A 17,710-nucleotide genomic window follows, 5' to 3' on the forward strand; every position below is an offset into this window, starting at 1 on the left:
TAAGTTAGTGTCTCCTTTAATCCTGCAGTCAATCTGCTGAATCACATCTGTCGATACGAACATACAGCAGAGACGGTTTGATATGAAATGTTTTTTTTAGACGTTTCCATCATTTGCTTTGAAGCATCTGTTTGGCTGCAGAATGAAATCGGATGCAGTGAGCTCGATCCAAAATGGTCTAAAGTAGGATGAAACCATTCAGATGAAGATGCTTGAAGGTTTCCAGGAGACGATGGTCATAAACCAGCAGTCACTTAAAGGGAGAAAGAGTTCTAAACAGATAAAAGGAGTTTCTCCGTGTTTAACCAGCTAGTTGCGCCTCCTGTTTGGGCTCACGTGGAGCAGAGGGTGATGCTGACGCCCTCTCCTATCCAGCAGGCAGGAAACAGCTCCTGGGTGAAGACACAGTGGAAGGCGTGGAGCCTGGTCTGGCCTTCGCCGTAGTAAGTGAGCGTCCCCGCCTCGTAGTCCAGCAGCATGCCGATGCGGCTGTGGTGGGAGGGGCCGGCCAGAGTCTCCCGCCGCCCGTTGTGCCAGGCGGAGAGCTGGTGCTCGTCCAGCTGCAGGCTCCATGACAGTTCATTCATTCCCACCATGCACCTCTTGCCCTTCTCCTTCCTGGGGATGGTCTCATAGGTTACCTGGATGGACAGAAATGCATTTGAAATGCGAACAAGTCTGCATCTTAAATATCCTGAGCGGAACCAGCAGCGGCCTTACCCCGAGGTACGCCCACGGTTTGGACACCTCCAGCTCCCAGTAGTGCTGTCCGTTTTTAAAGCCCTGAAAGCAGAGAACCTGCCAGGTGTGGTCAAAGCGCGCCTCGTGAGCTGGGACACGGCGCGGCCCAGAGGTCAGGTGCTCTGCCCTTCGGTTCTCATGAGACAGATACAGGTGTTCGTTGGCAGTTCGAGGGTCAAAGGTCAGAGTGCACTGATCTGCAAAGAGACGGACACAAATCTGAGATCAGAACAGTAAAAGCTTCACCCCTGTGGTTGATTCCAAGCAGGACTCACAGGCGCTGAGGCCTTCCTTCCCTCCTGGGAGGCACGGAGCAGCCGGACTGGGAACCACAGCCAGAACCGGCCTCTTATCCTGAGGAGAACCTGCAAATCCAGGAGTCACATGAGAACACAGGTGAGGAGAAAGTCCTGAGGAGCCCAGCAATAGCTCACCGTCGCCGTCCTGAACCACAGCAGTGCACACGGCTCTCTCCAGGTCCTCAGAAACCAGCTTGGAAACTCGGGTCAGAACGTCTGTGACACCGTTTAATCGATCCAGAAGATTTGGCGACACATCTGTGGAGATGTCGCTGAAATGTGGCACTTCTACCCGTGTTGATTCCTGAGAAAAAAATTAAGTCTTCTTAGAGGAGATCAAAGTGATTTAAAACTACATATTCCAAGTCTGACAACAGCTGTTTTTTTGTTTTTTTTTTAAAGGAGGGAAGTAAAATCAGAACTAAAGAGAGTTATATTTATCCGTGCTTTCATTTCTTTAAAATCCTCCATTCTGATTCCACTGCTCCACGACCGACTAAAACAGTTGATGTTTTGTAAACACTGCCGTCTTGGAGGTACCAACCCTGATGAGGTCTGTATCGGAGAGCTGGCCCAGAGCTGCCATTTGATCGCGGGTCTCTGTCAGGATCTTGGAGCGCTCCTCGAGGCGGGCCAGCCGCGTCTCCGCCTCCACGATGGCTTCCTGTTTCTGCTCCTCGATGAACCGCTCCGTGGCCTCCTGCTTCTCAGCCAGGATCTTGATCAGACTGGAGAATTTCACCTTCATACAGGAGGAGGTCTGATCTACAATAACCTGCCGATGGAAGGATCGGTTACACAGATTGCTGGAGAAAAACTGGTTCATGCAGTTTAAAAGCCTTTTAGTCTTTAAAGAGTTTGATTCATGCATCGACCAGTCGTAACTGCCTCTTTTAGGAGCATCAAGGTAATAAACGTCTCTAGCGTCTCTGCAACAAAACCCTTAATTGGTTTTTACTGAAATTGTAAGTGACATAAAGTGAAACTACAAGATAATTAAGTGGAAGTATATAAACCCTTTTTTTCTTGCGTTAATCTTGACTAATCAATGCAGCTTCTCCAGAGTTACCACAGGGTTCTTATCTGCTTCTACGATTAATCCTGACAGCTAATATTTCCCCCCTTAACTCTACACAATGTCCATAATTAAGCTAAATTTCTCCCAGCATCGTGCTCTTGTCAGGTTGACAGCTGGGTACAATAGGAGGCATATTAGCATAAATAGCAAGCTGGACACTAATGCTTGCCAGACTTTGGCCATTTCTATCGTCTACATTTTGAAAATCGGTCCTTTTCCGACTTTTATTGGTAGAGAAACTTTGATCTGATCATAGGAGACTGAATTTATATTTTATGTTTATCTTGGTATGCTTTATGGTATATTTGTTTTATTTATATTTATTTATAATATTTGTTTTATCTTAAGTTTACTTTTCTTCAAATTGTTAGATGTTCTTCTTAATTAATATTAATTTTGGTCATTTCTAGATTGCGCTATTGTGGTTATTTTGTTTTTATTTAAATGACTTGTTTGGTTTAAGGCTGTGGGACTTTTGGCTGATGCATCATGGGAGTTTTTTGTGTTTAGCTTCTGTATACATGTTTGGAACCTGTTCTATCAACTTACTAAAGATTTTTTTAAAGCATTAACATCTTTTAAATGCTACACTGATATTAATGTCTGTATCTGCTCAGGAAATTCTAGCTTGGGTATTGGGTCCATTTCTATAATAACCCTAGGTTAGGTTAAAAATCTCTAGAACAGCAGGAAGGTTTATCCTTTTATGGACGTCTGTCTTGGATTTAATAAATCCCATGAGTTTGAAACCTTACAGTTTATATTTGTGTATTGTTTTATTTCACAGTTGCTTCTTGTATCTCTGCTTCTTTCTCCTTAAACCCCAGTCGGCCTCGGCAGATGGCCGCTCACACCGAGCCTGGTTCTGCTGGAGGTTTGCATTTCTGCATTAAAATGTCTAGTTCCAGTGGGGTGAAATAAGCACTTCCTGTTGCCTGTCGTCATGGTGACTCGTCAAATTGTGGCTCCACTGATAATGGCTTGTTACACATGTGTTTAACTCTGAGTGGTTCTACTTAGAGTTGATTAAACTAATTCAGAGCAGCCGTTCTGATACCGAAAACTCAGAGTTCCAGACTTCAGGCTAGATCAATTTAGAGGTGAGGATTTGAATCTGAGTTTGCTAAACCTGCTTATTGAAATGGACCCCACTGAAAAGTTGCGCCCTGCATGGATAGCAGGTATAAAGAGAGGTGGATGTTCACTATTTAGTATCATGATTACCCCAAAAAATAAAGGAAAAAAAGCTTAAATGTGCAAAGATTTTTTTAGTACATCGTTTGTCACCTTTTTAGTAAACCAAGTAGAACAGGTTAGTTTGCAAATGTGGGCGTGCAGGTGGAGCAGTGGTTAGCGCGCATGACCCATGTACGATCCTTAATTGCAGATTATACTTCTGCAACCGCACATATCAAATGTCGCTTGCGTCTGGTCGCGAACCAGTTTTGCTGGTATGCTTCTGCACTGTCGGTCTGGAATTTCTAGGGACGCACAGCAGTTTCCTGCCAAAGTACAAGGGGGAACATATTCGAGAACTCGCAAGAACTTTGGCGGTTGGTCACGAGAGCTTCGCCGGTGCCAGCGGGAGTGTTTATCAGGCAGCCGGAAAGGCATACCAAGGACCAATCACAGCGGCTTTTTAAAGTCTGCCATTTCCGCTAGACGTCTGTGCGGGTTTGCGACCGTCCAACGTGTAATAAGGACTTTTTTGAGGGGGGGCGTGGTCGCGCACAGAGACAGATTTGCATCAATCAACCAGGGTTCAAATCCGGCCTGTGGTCCTTTCCTGCTTGTCTCTCCCTCTTTCTCTTACACCCTCTTCTGTCAAGGCCAATTTATGCTTCTGAAGCATATCCTCTGCAACCGTCAAATCTGTCTCAGAGGTTCTGCAACCGTCGTCGCACATCTCAAAAAAATCCTGACTACGCGTCGGACGGTCGCAAACCCGCACAGACCTCAAACAGAAGTGTGTAAACAAAAAGAAGCTGTGATTGGTCCGTGATATGCCTTTCCAGCTGTCTGTGTGCTCATCCCTCTTGATTCGGTGCCGGGGCGCGCCATTTTTAAAAACCAAGGAACAACTACAATGGACAACCTACGCGTCCTCCTTTTTCTTTTTGTCAACTCCATTAACAGAACCTGTTCCTCTTTGATGTCTAGCAACTCTAGATCCATCTCCGTGATATCTTGCAGACCCTCCATTGTTGTTTTGAAAGATAAACACTCCTGCCGCTGCCACCAAAGTTCTCGTGACCATCCGCCGAAGTTCTTGCAAGTTCTCGAATAGGCTCCCCCTTGCACTTTGGTGGGAAACTGCTGTGTGTCCCTAGAAATTCCAGACCGACAGTGCAGAAGCATACCAGCAAAACCGGTTGGCGACCAGACCCAAGCAACATTTGATGTGTGCAGATGCAGAAGTATAATCTGCCTTTCAGCCTACTGTCGAAAAAAAGAGCCATTAGTGCCGTAAAAATGTAAAAACTGAGCATCACCTTAGCGTGATTGATATTCTCCGTCAAGTCATTTATATTCTTTTGTGTTTCTTCAAGGCGTTTCTCCACCTCCTTACTCTTCCTCTCCAGAAGCAGCTGTAAGGAAACAGAGAAAATGCTTTTAACCTTCATCCTAAAAAGCTGAATGAAACTGAATAAAGGTGGCAGGTTCTACCTCTTGGTTTTCCCGCTCAGCCTCCAACAGGACTCTGTCGTGATTGATGCATTCTTTGATGCCACATTCGTAGCAAACTGGCATTTTGTCCTGTCTGCAGTAATAAACCAGAGGCTTCTTGTGGCGATCGCACAGCAGCATGGTCCTCCCTCCATCCCCTGACCTAATCGGATGCTCCCTGCAGGATGCAGCCGTGCTGTTGGCAGCCTCGGCCAGCACCGACAGGGACACGTTCCGCTTCAGAACCGGTCTGGAGGGGAACTCATCGTTGCAGATGGGGCACCGAGGGCCGATGTTGGACCTGCTCTTGGTGTCCCAGTGAGTGGTGATGCAGTCTTTACAGAAAGTGTGGCCGCAGGGGATGGTTACAGGGTATCTATAACGCTCCAGGCATATGGCGCAGGTGAGATTTGAATTCTGAGACTCCATACTTGCAAAGAAAGAATGCACATCTGAGAGGAAGAAAAGACAAAGAGATGTCAGAGTGGTTTATAAATGACAGCAAACAGAACTACAGAGCCGAATAATAATGATACAGTGACCGAAACAGGGTCACTAAAATGTAAAATGTCTCATTTTTATTTTTCGATAACCGAATGAGATTAAAACACAGCAAAGTAATAAAATCCTAGTGATAATAATGTATGTAGAGCTAACAGGCTAACCTAGGAGGGCAGAGCTAGCTCTACCGTTAGCATTACATTTAGCTAGGAGTCTGACACAAATATTCAATAACATTGTTGAAAGAGCCAAACTATTAAACTCCAACTTATTAAGCTTTTGTTTTCTGACCACTGAAGTATAAAAAAATAGCAAAACAAATCTTACCACGACTTATTCTTGCTCACTAATATCTGAATGTAGAAGCTTCTCTGGTGACGTTAAGACGCATAATATGATGCCTTTAAGGCCTGCGGAGAAAAAGAAACACAGCGAATGGAGCGGCATCATTGGAACAGGTTCTTCTTCTTCTTCTTTTCAATTATGGCGGAACACAAGCAACTTTAAGGTGCATACCGCCACCTACTGTACATGAGTGTGTAGCAACATTACTTTACATCAAATTCAATTTTCTAATTTTGTATTCTGTAGATAAATAAATAATGCTTTCCTTAATCTGTGAATATCCTTTATATATCCTTAATTTCCCAATATTCCTTTAAGACTCCATTCTTGGCCTGTCCTTCCAACAATTCTTCTCAAATTCTCCCTTTCTTGTTCATAAGTTTTACAGTTCATCAGTACGTGTTCTACATTTTCTTTTTCTCCACATCCTTAGCTTTTATCATTATTTTTCCTCCATATTAAATATGAATTGTCATTTAAATAGGTATCACCCACTCTTAATCTAATCATTATTACTTCTTCCCTTCTGCTTCTCTCATTAATGATTCTATTTAATACTGATTTTTGTACCTTATACAATCATCTTCTTCTCTTATCTTCGTTCCACCTCTTTTGCGATTTCTTTACTCTTAATAAGTTATTTTCCTCCCCCTTTTCCAAAATGAATTGTAATTGTTAACGTTCCCTCTAAAGCAATTTTTACTAATATATCTGCTTTTTCATTGCCTTTTACATCTTCATGTGCTGGAAGCCAACTTAACCAAATATCAATGCCACCCCTATATAATCTAAACAGACTGTGCTGGATTTCTAATACTTATAAAAACATTTAAAAAATTAAAATAAATAGTAATATAAACAAATGACTGTATATTTACAGTACTAATTTTTTTTTTATAAATAAATAAAATAAAATACTAAATCATTTCTATCATTTCCTTCTCCCTGAATATATTCTAAAACTGCCTTGGAATCTGTACAGACCACCACCCTGTAACTGTTAATACCTAGTGATAGACATAGTAATTTATACATTACTATGTATATTAATACAGTTTAGTAAAATTAATTTAAAATCGAATTGCAAAGACTTTCTAACAATCAGTTTATATGGCGGAGTAACAAGCAACAGTTAACAGAAATAATAATGTACTGTAGCTCGTAAACAGTGACAATTCTGGAGGGAAATTAGACTGAAAGATTCTTTAATTTTAAAATAATTAATCAATCTAGTTTGGGCATTGTTAAATTGTAAAATTATTTGGTCCTCCTCAAGGGGAAATTTGCATTCCATATCCATCTTGGAAAGTGCGACATATTTTACCTTTATTCTAGTGAAAATCCAGAGAGACATAAACTATATTTGAATACACAACAAAGAACACTAACATTGGTAATTATTAGCCATCCTTTAGTGGGTTGTATCTAACTGACTCCTGACTTTCACCTAGGACAAAACTCATTTAGTTTAAATTATTCAGAAAATTATATTTATTTGAAAAAGGATGGGTTTTTACAGAATAAAGGATAAAATATGAATGCGGGGCCCTGATCCATTACTAAAGTGATGATATTGCTATCGGCGAGTACTAACAAATAGGGCACCGATACCATTTTGAGAGCCAAAAGTTTATTCAACTATTGTCACCCATTCTAGGTAGGCAATAAAAAGGTCTACTGGATTCACTTTGCATTAGTCTTTTTTTCCTGCTTCACAAAGGTAGGCAGCAGCTCAACAAAGCCATGATGGCAATTATTTTACATTGAAGTAGTATGTAGTTCTTCATATATAAACAAACACACATAAATCAGGGATCGGGGCCAAAAAATGACATTGGCGCAAGAATACTAGTGTGTAGAAAAATAAATCCTCATCATATTGCTTTTTATTAACCAGGTCAGCCTCTTTCAATAGATATTAAATTGGTAAAATGTTCAAAAGACTCAAAAGAATTACATCTATCTAGATGTAAATAACAAATAATTCATTCAGAAGACAATAAAAGGCCCTTTTTGAAATATACTTTAGAATAATATATGAGGTCTTGTAGTTTTTTTTATCTTTAAATATTCAGGAGAGAAGTGTGTTGAGTGCCAAGTTGTGATTATGATAAACTAATACACTAAGCTAAATCAGAAAAGAGAATAAACTTCAGGAGTTTTCTAATTTGATGATGGTTTAACTTTCCTTCTATTTCTCTATTTTTTTCTATTGCTATGTTCTTTTGTTGTATTATGTGTTCTAAATTACATTAGAGAGATTTCAGAAATGTTAACTAACATTTCTCTACCAATAAAAAAAGTAACAGTGACGGGAAACGGTACTTTATCCGGGAAACGGACTGCTTAAATAGTACCTTGGTCTTGACGTGTTTCTCGTTCGGATTTCTGTCGTGCATTGAACGCATCTTGCTCATTTAATTAGGTAACCTCCCGGCCACCGTAGTTATAGAGGAGGCAATCCAAGATGGCGCTCCGCTGTGTCTGTGCTGCTGCCCTGCGGACTGGGACAGAAATAGGGGTCAATAACGCGAGGACAATTGTTACAACAGGTATTTTGCTGATTTGCATCATAATTTAGAAGTTAGGATCAGAATCTTAATGCTCGCTTATCGCCGTGTGAAACCGTTTTTGAAAAAAATCATAAAATCCCCAAACATCATCATGGCCTCGATACAAAATCTTCTTTTTTCCAATATTAATTATGTTAATGATCTATTATTAAGCAAAGGAAGACACGCAAATATAAGCTCCCAATTTAATTAACATATAAAGGGAAATTAATCCTTAACTGGCTCATCCGACTAATAAGTGTTAATAATTTGATAATTTATAAATGGAAACGGATCCATTTAACATAAAGATTAAAAAGGGCCTGGTTGTTTTCTAACATAACCGAGAGGTTAGACTATTTTTGTGATTGTAATTATTCCATTTTTACCACTCGCAACCATAATGGTAAATCTCAATATGTTTAGAACATAGAAAAGTTCATTTAAAATTGTGATCAAATTAAAAAAAGAAAAAACAAATTGATGAATAAAGAGAGAAACTAAATCCTTTCAAGTTCAGACACAAACATTTTCTTGGATGAGACTTTGTTTTCCCAATAAAATCACATCATCCCATTTTTTTCTGTAATAGTTAAGTTATCTTTGTAACACTGGTTAAATAAAGTCAATTAAGTCATATTTAGCTAACGATGTGAATCGATGTTTTCATTTAGTATCGATTTAATTGGCTCTTTCATCATTTTATCCACATATGGCTATCTTTAATATCTGTAGTACCCTGATCATCCAGCAGAGGGCAGTAGACAAATATAGGCTTCAAAATGGGAAGTTTGTGAGACAAACAGCAGCTGAAAGGAAAAAGGTTGGAATCTCATGACAAGCATAACTAGTCACGAAAAGAGGTGTCTGTGAACATGCCTGAACATGCCTGACTTATTATTAAAAATTTATATTATTGGTTCAATTGTTCTCATCTTCTAAAACTGCAGCTCTGTAAGCTGATAATGTGAAAGCCATAGTATAGGTTCTGGATGTTTCTTTGCTCACAGCGGCCCTCAGCAGACGGGTCCCTCCGCTGGGTCCTATGCCCAATGAGGAGATCGACGCATCAAACCTTGATTCTTTGGAGAAATACCGCAGCTACACCCGCTACTTCAGACAAGCTGAGGAGGCGAAGAGGAAGCGAGTCTGGTGGAGGACCTACAGGGGTTACATGGAGGAAGCCGATCCTGAACATGGTGAGGGATGAAACCGGAATCTCCCAGGGCCCAGATGAGATTTGAATGCATCACGTGAGTGTTGTTGTGTTTTAAGGTGCTGAGCGAGTGGACATCGGGCTGCCTTACTATCGACCCAGCCGGACCAAAGAGGTGAGGGAGAGGAGGAACGTGATGAGAGAAAACAAGAGGAACGTTGAGCTGGAGAGGGCCTCCCGTCTTCGTACTTGTGAGTTTTGGTTTGATGTTCATTGCATATTGCTTTGAATATGGTCTGAGGTTAACACGCCTGCATGCGGCCCACTAGTCAAGATCCCCTTGGATCGAGTGCAGCAGACCTGGGAGAAGACCAGCAAACCGTTCGATGTGAAAAAGTTGGCCGACCACTATGGCGTCTTCAGGGATCTTTTCCCAATGGCGTATTTTCTACCTCAGATCCCCCTCCGCATCAGTTACAGCCAGGGAGCTGATGGTCAAGTTCATTATGGGAATCAGCTGACACCTACTGAGGTATGTTCAAGCAGTGGATGGATTTGTCTGCATTGGATTTGTCCTCTGACTTTATCTGCTCTGTTTTGCCTTTAGGCGGCGTCCACCCCAAAAATCAGCTTCGATGCAGAGGAGGGCTCACTCTGGACGCTCCTGCTCACATCTCCCGGTCAGCATTAACTTTTACATGAGACCCTCCAAACTATTGGCCCGACCAACTTGTTTTTAACATCCGTTAGCAATGAAATGTTTTTTTTTTTTTTCAGACGAGCATCTTCTGGATAACGAAGCAGAGTATCTTCACTGGCTTGTGTAAGAGCTTTTAGATTGCTTTATTTCTAAATAGATGTATTTATTTATTCAGTTCAGTACTGATGTTGGAGCGAATGGTTTGTGGTCCTGCAGGGGGAACATTCCAGGCGGAGAAGTGCAGCTCGGAGAGGAGCTGTGTCACTACCTGCCGCCGTTCCCAGCCAGAGGGACAGGCTTCCACCGCTATGTTTACGTCCTCTTCAAGCAGGAGAAAGCAATCAGCTTCCAGGAGGATGCCCGCCCATCGCCATGGTAACAGATGTTGAGATACTCACTGATGAAACTCCTCGTTGTAACACTTCCTTTTCGATTCCCAGCACCAGTCTTTTAAAGCAGCATGTGAGGTCAGAGTTTCTGCTGATCACCAGTGCAGCAATATTCACACCTGGGCTGAAACGGCTAATCAGATTAATGGATTATTGAAATAATCATTTAGTAAGCAATCAACAGTTCAGTGGTGTACATAGATTGTACTGCATTTTATTAGTTGAAAAAGCAAACAAGTATGCCAAAATTGTAAATGTATAACAGAGATGGGGACTCGAGTTTGTGACTCGTACTCGAGTCGCACTTAAGTCGCATATTAAATGACTTCAGACTCGACTTAGACTTGCATTTAAAGGACTTCAGACTCGACTGAGACTCGTGATTTCCGACTTGTGAACAATATTTTATTCCAGTGTAAAAACACTTATTCAAGTGTTTTTTGTTTTACTAACTTGATTGATCGCCGCTCGCCTTACCCGCACACAGGAGAAAACTCAAAGACCCAAACCGTGAAGCACTCAAGTTCAAGTGTTTTATTTATACAAAAAGCCACAGCAAAAGTGGCATAATAAAACAGTCCTTTTCTTCTCCTGATAAAACCTAAAATTCAAGAGTTTTCCTTAAAAATCAGAGGCTGGAAGTTGGGCTCCGCTTGTTATGCTGCTTCTGGTGCGAGTGATCGGCGTGGAGCACCCACTGGCTGATCCACAGACTCTGCGGCGCTCCAGCACTGTTCCACTCCCTGGCGTGCCACGCCCCTTTCCAGGCCGATCCAGCTACAAAGAGAAGCAAGGAGAACGCCAGCATCCACGCGTCAAAACCCCGTCGGAAGATATATTCCTGTTAATGCTTTAAGCGAGGGGGAGCGCTACTTACAGGCAAGGTTCCTCCTCTGCCCTAATATTCCTTACTGGGCCATCTGTGCGCACGGATCCCGCCTGCATCTCCCCCAGCAGCGCGTCCGTCTCTGTCATCTGCAGATTCCGTTCTCTTTCTCCTTTCCTTCAGACTCCTTTTATGTCGGCTTTAATCAGCCCTTGCTCACACCTGAGCAAAGCAATTACGCAGCGCAATTAATGCACTCCGCCTCCTCAGACAACTACTTCAGTCCAGTGCGCATGGATTGTCACAAGGGAAAAACAAACCAAAACAACCCAACATGCAGGAAAAATTCAAGTCTAAAATAAAGGAAAACAATCATATAAGAAAGAAACATCAAAACATGCAAAGCTCAAGAAGAAAATACAAAGAAAAACAAATCATATCTTCCTCTCCAAACATGCAAAGCATTAAACTAACATTAAAATGAAAGAAAACCATAAATCATATTTTTCCCTGTGCAACACACTGACGTCACTGACGCAACAGTACGTGGACGGCAGGATTGTGATTTTTTTTTTTTCCCACAGTCCTCATTTTCAATAAAAGAGCAGACATTTACTGCTAAAACTAGAAAAAGTTGTAACCACAAATGTCAGGTAAATACTGTAAGAAAATGCAAAATGTATCTGGAAAAAATTTTTGCGTGTGCTTTTTTTAATTGTATTTTTCATTTAGCAGTTCAAGATAATGATAATTCCATAGATATAATAGCGACCTTTAAGCTATACCGTCTCAGTGACGGAGATGAAAACACAAGGAGAAACAAGCAAGCACGAAAATTATTGCACTTTTTTAACACTAGAACTCCTACGGAGGGGTCAATTTTCCTTTTTACCTAAAAGTCCTACAAGAGGGTCATTTGTCCCTTTGGACCTCCTGCGGACACTCCTTTTGTTGTGGAAATGTGGCTGTTAGCAGCTCATAGCTGTCACTTGAGTCACAGAGTCGCTTGAGCCTGTGTGGGGAGGCTACACAGGCTCAACTTGGCCAAGGCAAGCTTTTAGTATAGATTTAGTGGATTTTTACGCAGTGAATCATCAGGATCAACGAGAATTTGGGATCAAAACTCTAAACATTTATTGTTAAAAAAATACAAAACAAAACATATTTACAATGAATGCAAAAGCAACTGTTTTCCCAGTTTTCGTGTGGAAGGTTGTGGCATAAGTAACTTATTTTTGTGTGCCAAAAATAGAAGAAAAAGGAATTACAAAGAAAAAAAGCATATTTACAAAGAATGCAAATGAGTGAAATACATTTGAGCAGTCACTAACAATTCTGGCACTGCCATTGCTCCTTTCGGCATTTCCCACGTGTATTTGTAACACTTTTCACAGCGCACTTTTGCACGATTGTCCTTGCATTTGATTTTAGCCTGACATTTGGCTCTTTGTCCTAGTTGTGGTGTGGAGGGTTGTTGCCGAAGCAATTGCTCCTTTTGGGCCTTTTTCATACCCATGTGGGAGTGAGCCAACTCTCTTGCCAGTTCAAACAGGAAATCCACCCGTCTTTCCTTTCTCCCGGTGCATAATTGATAGAGCACGTGGGCATTCAGTGCTGCAATGTCTATCATGTTGTAGAACACTGCTACTGGCCAGCGCCTTGTTGCTGCACGGACAGTGTATTCCCGCACCCTCTGGTCCGTGACATCGACGCCGCACTTTGTTGTGTTGTAGAGTGTGATGGTGTTTGGCTTCTTTTTGGTGGTTTTCTGTGTCTCAATCGTGCTGTGCATGCTGCTGAGAACATACACAGTCTTCTTCCGCTTGGGTGCATACACAGTCAGTGTGGCACCAGTGGATGAAAATACCTGGGTGGTAAATTCATTGCGGTGCATCTGTCGAGTTGACGGTGGGATTTCTTGGCGAATCCTGTTGACTGTGCCGAGGGTGGTTGTGTTCCGGCTGAATAGGCGTTTTGCAAGTGACAGTGATGTAAAGAAATTGTCTGTGGTAACATTTCTGCCCTTGTCCAAGAATGGTTCCATCAACCTCATAACTACACTCTCAGACACTCTCTCCCCACGAGGCCGAGTGGGGTCCTTGCCAAGATATGGGAGGATGTTGCAGACGTATTTGGTTTTCAAGTCACACGCCACCCAAAACTTGATACCAAACTTGTCTGGTTTAGTTGCAATGTACTGTAGGAAACAGCAGCGAGTCTTGCACGGGAAAAGTTGTTCGTCAATAGTGATGTCTTGACCAGGAATGTAGGATGTGAAAAGAGGGACAAGAGGGACTCTGGAAAAATTCAGACAATGGCTTGAGCTTTCAATCACTGCACTATGGAACTATTGATTACACTATGGAAATACTGACTTGAATTATGTCTCATTTCTTTTACTTCTATATCTCTATATTATATCATAAATGTATCTGTCAACACTCTTTCCTGGTCATGTTAATCTTGTCTGCCTCAACTGACCTAGTATGTTTTTTTTGCACATTTTTTTGCAACTCATAGAATGTTCTTTGCACAATTATCTTTATTACTCTTACTTGTACATAACCATTTGCAAGGATGTACTAAATGATTGAGACATATACAAAAGCATTTGAAATTTGATGAAAGTTATGATAAATGCCATTCTGTTGTGAGGAACTGCAAATTAGTTTTGGGATTTGTCCATGTTTTGAGAATGACATCTCAATTTCAAAAAATGAGCCAAACCAAGGGAGAAAAACTGTATTGTAACACACTGGGGAGAAGCTGTCTGTCCCTGTTTGTCTTGGCTGTTACCACTGTGAGGTGTGACCCCCTCACCCCACACACGGCCCATAACAGCCTCATTACCATGACAAAATGAGTGATTAGTGTATTCGGGAAAAGCCGCCGGGACAATTGACCCCTCCCTGGAAGTTCTAGGTAGGCGGAAAAATCCTGGTATTTCTAGTGTTAAATGAATCAAGTGATTAGAATTTTTTGTGCGATTAATTGATTATTGCGACAGGCCTTCTCAAGACTTGAGACTTGACTTGGACTTGCAAAAAATGACTTGTGAACATGTCTGATGTATAATAATGATGATTATTAATAACAAGCAAGGTTGGGAAAAACAAAATAATCTCTGAATAAATTCTGTCCAGAACCTTTTAAGTGGGAAAACTTTAGATTCACTTTGTATAAAACCTTTTTTAAGGCTACTTTTTGCAATACAATTATTAATTCAATTCAGTTTATTTCTATAGCGCCAATTCACAACATGTCATCTCAAATTGCAGATACTATGATGGATAAAGTGTGAACTCTCCCTAAAAAAATCAATTTATGTAGGGGAGCTTTGCATTATTGTATTGACAGGTTTAACATGTTGTGCTATAAAGATGCTGCATGTGAGGGACCGAGATGAAAAGCATGAGGAGTCACAGAAAATTAACACAAAAATAGGGTTTTTTATTTTTAACCCAAAAAACAAACTTACAAAAAGTACATGGGTTCAAGTTATAAAAGAGGCCAACAAAAAAGAGAAAATTTAACTCACGCAAACTGTGCCCAAACTAACTGGCTGCATAAACAAATGTAACTGACCTCCCAAGAAATGACACACAAGGGTGGATATATATATATATATATATATATATATATATATATATATATATATATATATATATATATATATATATATATATATATATATATATATAGACCCACAAATTACAAACATTGGCAGTACAGTTGGGTTTGGCAAAAAAAACAACTAATCTTTATCTTAGAAAAATGAAAACACACCAACTGCAAACAAATCCTAAGTGAAAAATGCAAAAAATTAGAAAAGGAAATTTCATATCCCCCTTTAAGCTGCAGCTGATGGAACAGTCCAATTTCCCCCTCCTGCATTTAGCAGATCTGAACCCTGGCTGCCATCTTCTGTCTGGCCAAACTCCTAGGGACTATAGGTAAGATACAGATTAGTGACAAAAACAGAAAGAAATATGAATGAGTGCAAACAGATACAGTGAACTAAATGTGCGCGCTTACAAATAGAACACATGCATTTGAACTAAGAATAAAGTTTTATTGCAAACTAAAGTATGTGTATGGATTAAATAAATAAAGGTTCATGTAAAGTCCAGACTTAAGGTGTGGCCATGGGTTTGGCCATCACACTGCTGATTGTTTTTAACAGCTCAAGTTGCCGAGATGTGATTGTTAGATTGTTGGTTTCTGTATGGGGTAAGATAACGGTCAATAATATCGTTTGCGTAGAGCTTTGAATTTTAAATGAAAGTCAAAATTGTAAATAAATGTGGGATTTGTGGTTGTTCTTTGTTGTCAAATCATAGACGCATGTGGAATTAGATCTGTGGGATTACAAGTTTAGAAGTTATGAATACAAATTAGAAAGTTGCCTCTTTTCTAAAGTACAAGTATAAATCACAAAATGGTGAATTTAGGGATGGGAATAAAACTTTACTAGAACAAATCACACATTTCTGAGTAAGAATCACAAATTTAGAAGTAAAAATAATAATAAATAATAGTAGAAAAAATTGACAAGTTAGAATAAAAAATGTATGAGAATAAATCCCAAATTTGTAAGAACAAATTACCAATTTACGAGTAAATATCAAAAAAGTCATATGGAACTTTTCAATGTCATTTTTTATTTGTGAATTTGTGAATTGTATTTCTGCTGTTGTACTATTCTCATTCATTTATGAAAACAATGAGCAAAACACAAATTCTACATTTATCTTCATTATTGACTTTCGTTTACAAGTTCAGACCATCTACATGTATGATTTCATTCTTACCACATACTTTCTAGGCTAAATGTTATTAAAGGTGTTAGTGTGAAACCTGCCTCTGGCCACCGGAAGCATCTGACCCATCCAGCACAACTAGCTTAAAACATATTATTTAATGAAAAAAACGTAAGGAATTTAGATTCTGTTAATCTGTCATAAACTCGATTGATAAATGTCCAAGAATATTCAAATACTTTTTTTTACAGCATTTTGCTGTCAGATTTTAGCCCCATCAGATCTGTGCATGGCAACACTAACAGTTTTACTGCTCTGCAGCTCATCATTGTTAGCATGAACCTCTTGGCTGCTAATCTGATTCATTTCCTCACTGCCTAGCCTGTGACATACTGTAAGGGGGGGGCAGCCATGTCTCGGTTGGTGTGCACTTGTGCCAAACTGTTGCTGAGCTGAATTAAGATCTTTTAAAGCTTTGGAAGTTTTTTTTTTTCTATAATCCAACTCTACTTTAAACCTCCCCTAAAGTTGACCTCCGGACATGATGCTGTTTCTGCACTGATGTTCTTACAGATCGGCTGCATTAATGGTAACAATTACACATTCAGAGACTTCTGAGGGTTCTACAAATACGCAGATTTTTGTTTGCAACAAATTTAAATAAAACGTTGCACCATTTCTTGGTCTATTACTTATGCCAATATTCTGAAGCTACACATTTGGGTGTAACATAAGAAACTGTAAAACAAAGATGCTTCAGTCACCAAATACAAAATGTTTTTTAGCTCAGATGTTTTTTGTTTTTTTTAACAAAGTTGTCTAAGGAAGTAGAGGTTCTATCCAAATAGAGCCTCTGCTGTGGTTGTTAATGTAGTAGAAAAACTAAAAGCCTTATGAATGAGAGCTGTATCCTCTGATGGCATCTGTGCCTATATTCTATTGTTGCAGCTAAAGGTGATGTTTGTTTCCTTCCCTCAGCCACTCCCTGGTTGATCGCACCTTTAAGACCATCGATTTCTACAGAAAGCATCAGGATGACATGACGCCTGCAGGCCTGGCCTTCTTCCAGAGCCAGTGGGATGAATCGGTTACCAACACCTTTCACAGCACACTCAGTGAGTCCACTTTTATTTGAAAAAAAACAACCAAATCTGCAGTTTAGTTATACAGATGAAATGACGGATATGATTTTCCTAATGACATAAAGACTACCTTTATGTTGCATGTTTTTGCTTCAGACATGAAGGAGCCAGTGTTTGAGTTCATCCGACCTCCGGTATACCATCCTCCACAAGTCAAGTTTCCACACGGACAGCCGCTACGCTATCTGGATCGATACAGAGACGGGAAACAGCACACCTATGGCATATACTGATTATTACCATGCCAACGTGGAGTCTTTATGTTCTTATCATCCAAATAAAACGTTTCTCTGCTTCCCGGTCTGTTCTTTGGTTTTATGAGGCTCATTGTTTTTAACTTGTCCTGTGATTATTCAAGTATAAGGATTCATTATCAGTATTTCTTTTAATTTGTTAGTGAGGAATGGCACCAAAAGTGTTGCCACCGGTGCAGAGCTTACTTCATCTGGATGTAGTGTAAAAACTTTTAGACAATAGTTTTGTTACAAGTCATTAACAGGAGGAGACTGGAACAGTGTTATTCCATTAAAGTCCAGCTTCCCCCAAAATGTAGT

General features: G+C 40.3%; 2 protein-coding genes across 2 annotated transcripts; one reads left to right on the top strand and one right to left on the bottom strand.

Moving 5' to 3' along the window:
- Window positions 1-90: 90 nt before the first annotated feature.
- Window positions 91-5,232, bottom strand: trim65 (tripartite motif containing 65). Its single transcript, XM_038299302.1, has 7 exons — window positions 4,786-5,232; window positions 4,611-4,706; window positions 1,585-1,815; window positions 1,176-1,344; window positions 1,017-1,106; window positions 721-938; window positions 91-641 (listed from the first exon to the last, which is right to left on the bottom strand). Exons 1-7 carry the CDS (start codon window positions 5,212-5,214, stop codon window positions 333-335), a joined length of 1,542 nt encoding a protein of 513 aa, XP_038155230.1. The 5' UTR covers window positions 5,215-5,232; the 3' UTR covers window positions 91-332.
- A 2,828-nt stretch (window positions 5,233-8,060) lies between these two features.
- mrpl38 (mitochondrial ribosomal protein L38) lies at window positions 8,061-17,457 on the top strand. The gene is made up of 9 exons (XM_038299290.1): window positions 8,061-8,183; window positions 9,194-9,382; window positions 9,459-9,590; window positions 9,669-9,871; window positions 9,947-10,019; window positions 10,117-10,162; window positions 10,256-10,414; window positions 16,993-17,129; window positions 17,253-17,457. The coding sequence occupies exons 1-9, from the start codon at window positions 8,099-8,101 to the stop codon at window positions 17,387-17,389; spliced, it is 1,161 nt and encodes a 386-aa protein (XP_038155218.1). The 5' UTR covers window positions 8,061-8,098; the 3' UTR covers window positions 17,390-17,457.
- The last annotated feature ends 253 nt before the right edge of the window (window positions 17,458-17,710 follow it).

This window comes from Cyprinodon tularosa, unplaced genomic scaffold, assembly GCF_016077235.1.
Source record: "Cyprinodon tularosa strain WSP-4 unplaced genomic scaffold, ASM1607723v1 ctg424, whole genome shotgun sequence".
NCBI classification, from domain to species: Eukaryota; Metazoa; Chordata; class Actinopteri; order Cyprinodontiformes; family Cyprinodontidae; genus Cyprinodon; species Cyprinodon tularosa.

Coding starts and splice junctions, on each gene's coding strand:
- trim65 (XM_038299302.1), bottom strand. CDS start 5,214: ATGGAGTCTCAGAATTCAAATCTCACCTGCGCCATATGCCTGGAGCGT. Junction 1,816..4,610: donor AGAATATCAATCACGCTAAG/GTGATGCTCAGT, acceptor TTCCATCGGCAG/GTTATTGTAGATCAGACCTC. Junction 939..1,016: donor GAAGGAAGGCCTCAGCGCCT/GTGAGTCCTGCT, acceptor GTCTCTTTGCAG/ATCAGTGCACTCTGACCTTT.
- mrpl38 (XM_038299290.1), top strand. CDS start 8,099: ATGGCGCTCCGCTGTGTCTGTGCTGCTGCCCTGCGGACTGGGACAGAA. Junction 9,591..9,668: donor GGCCTCCCGTCTTCGTACTT/GTGAGTTTTGGT, acceptor GCGGCCCACTAG/TCAAGATCCCCTTGGATCGA. Junction 9,872..9,946: donor ATCAGCTGACACCTACTGAG/GTATGTTCAAGC, acceptor TTTTGCCTTTAG/GCGGCGTCCACCCCAAAAAT.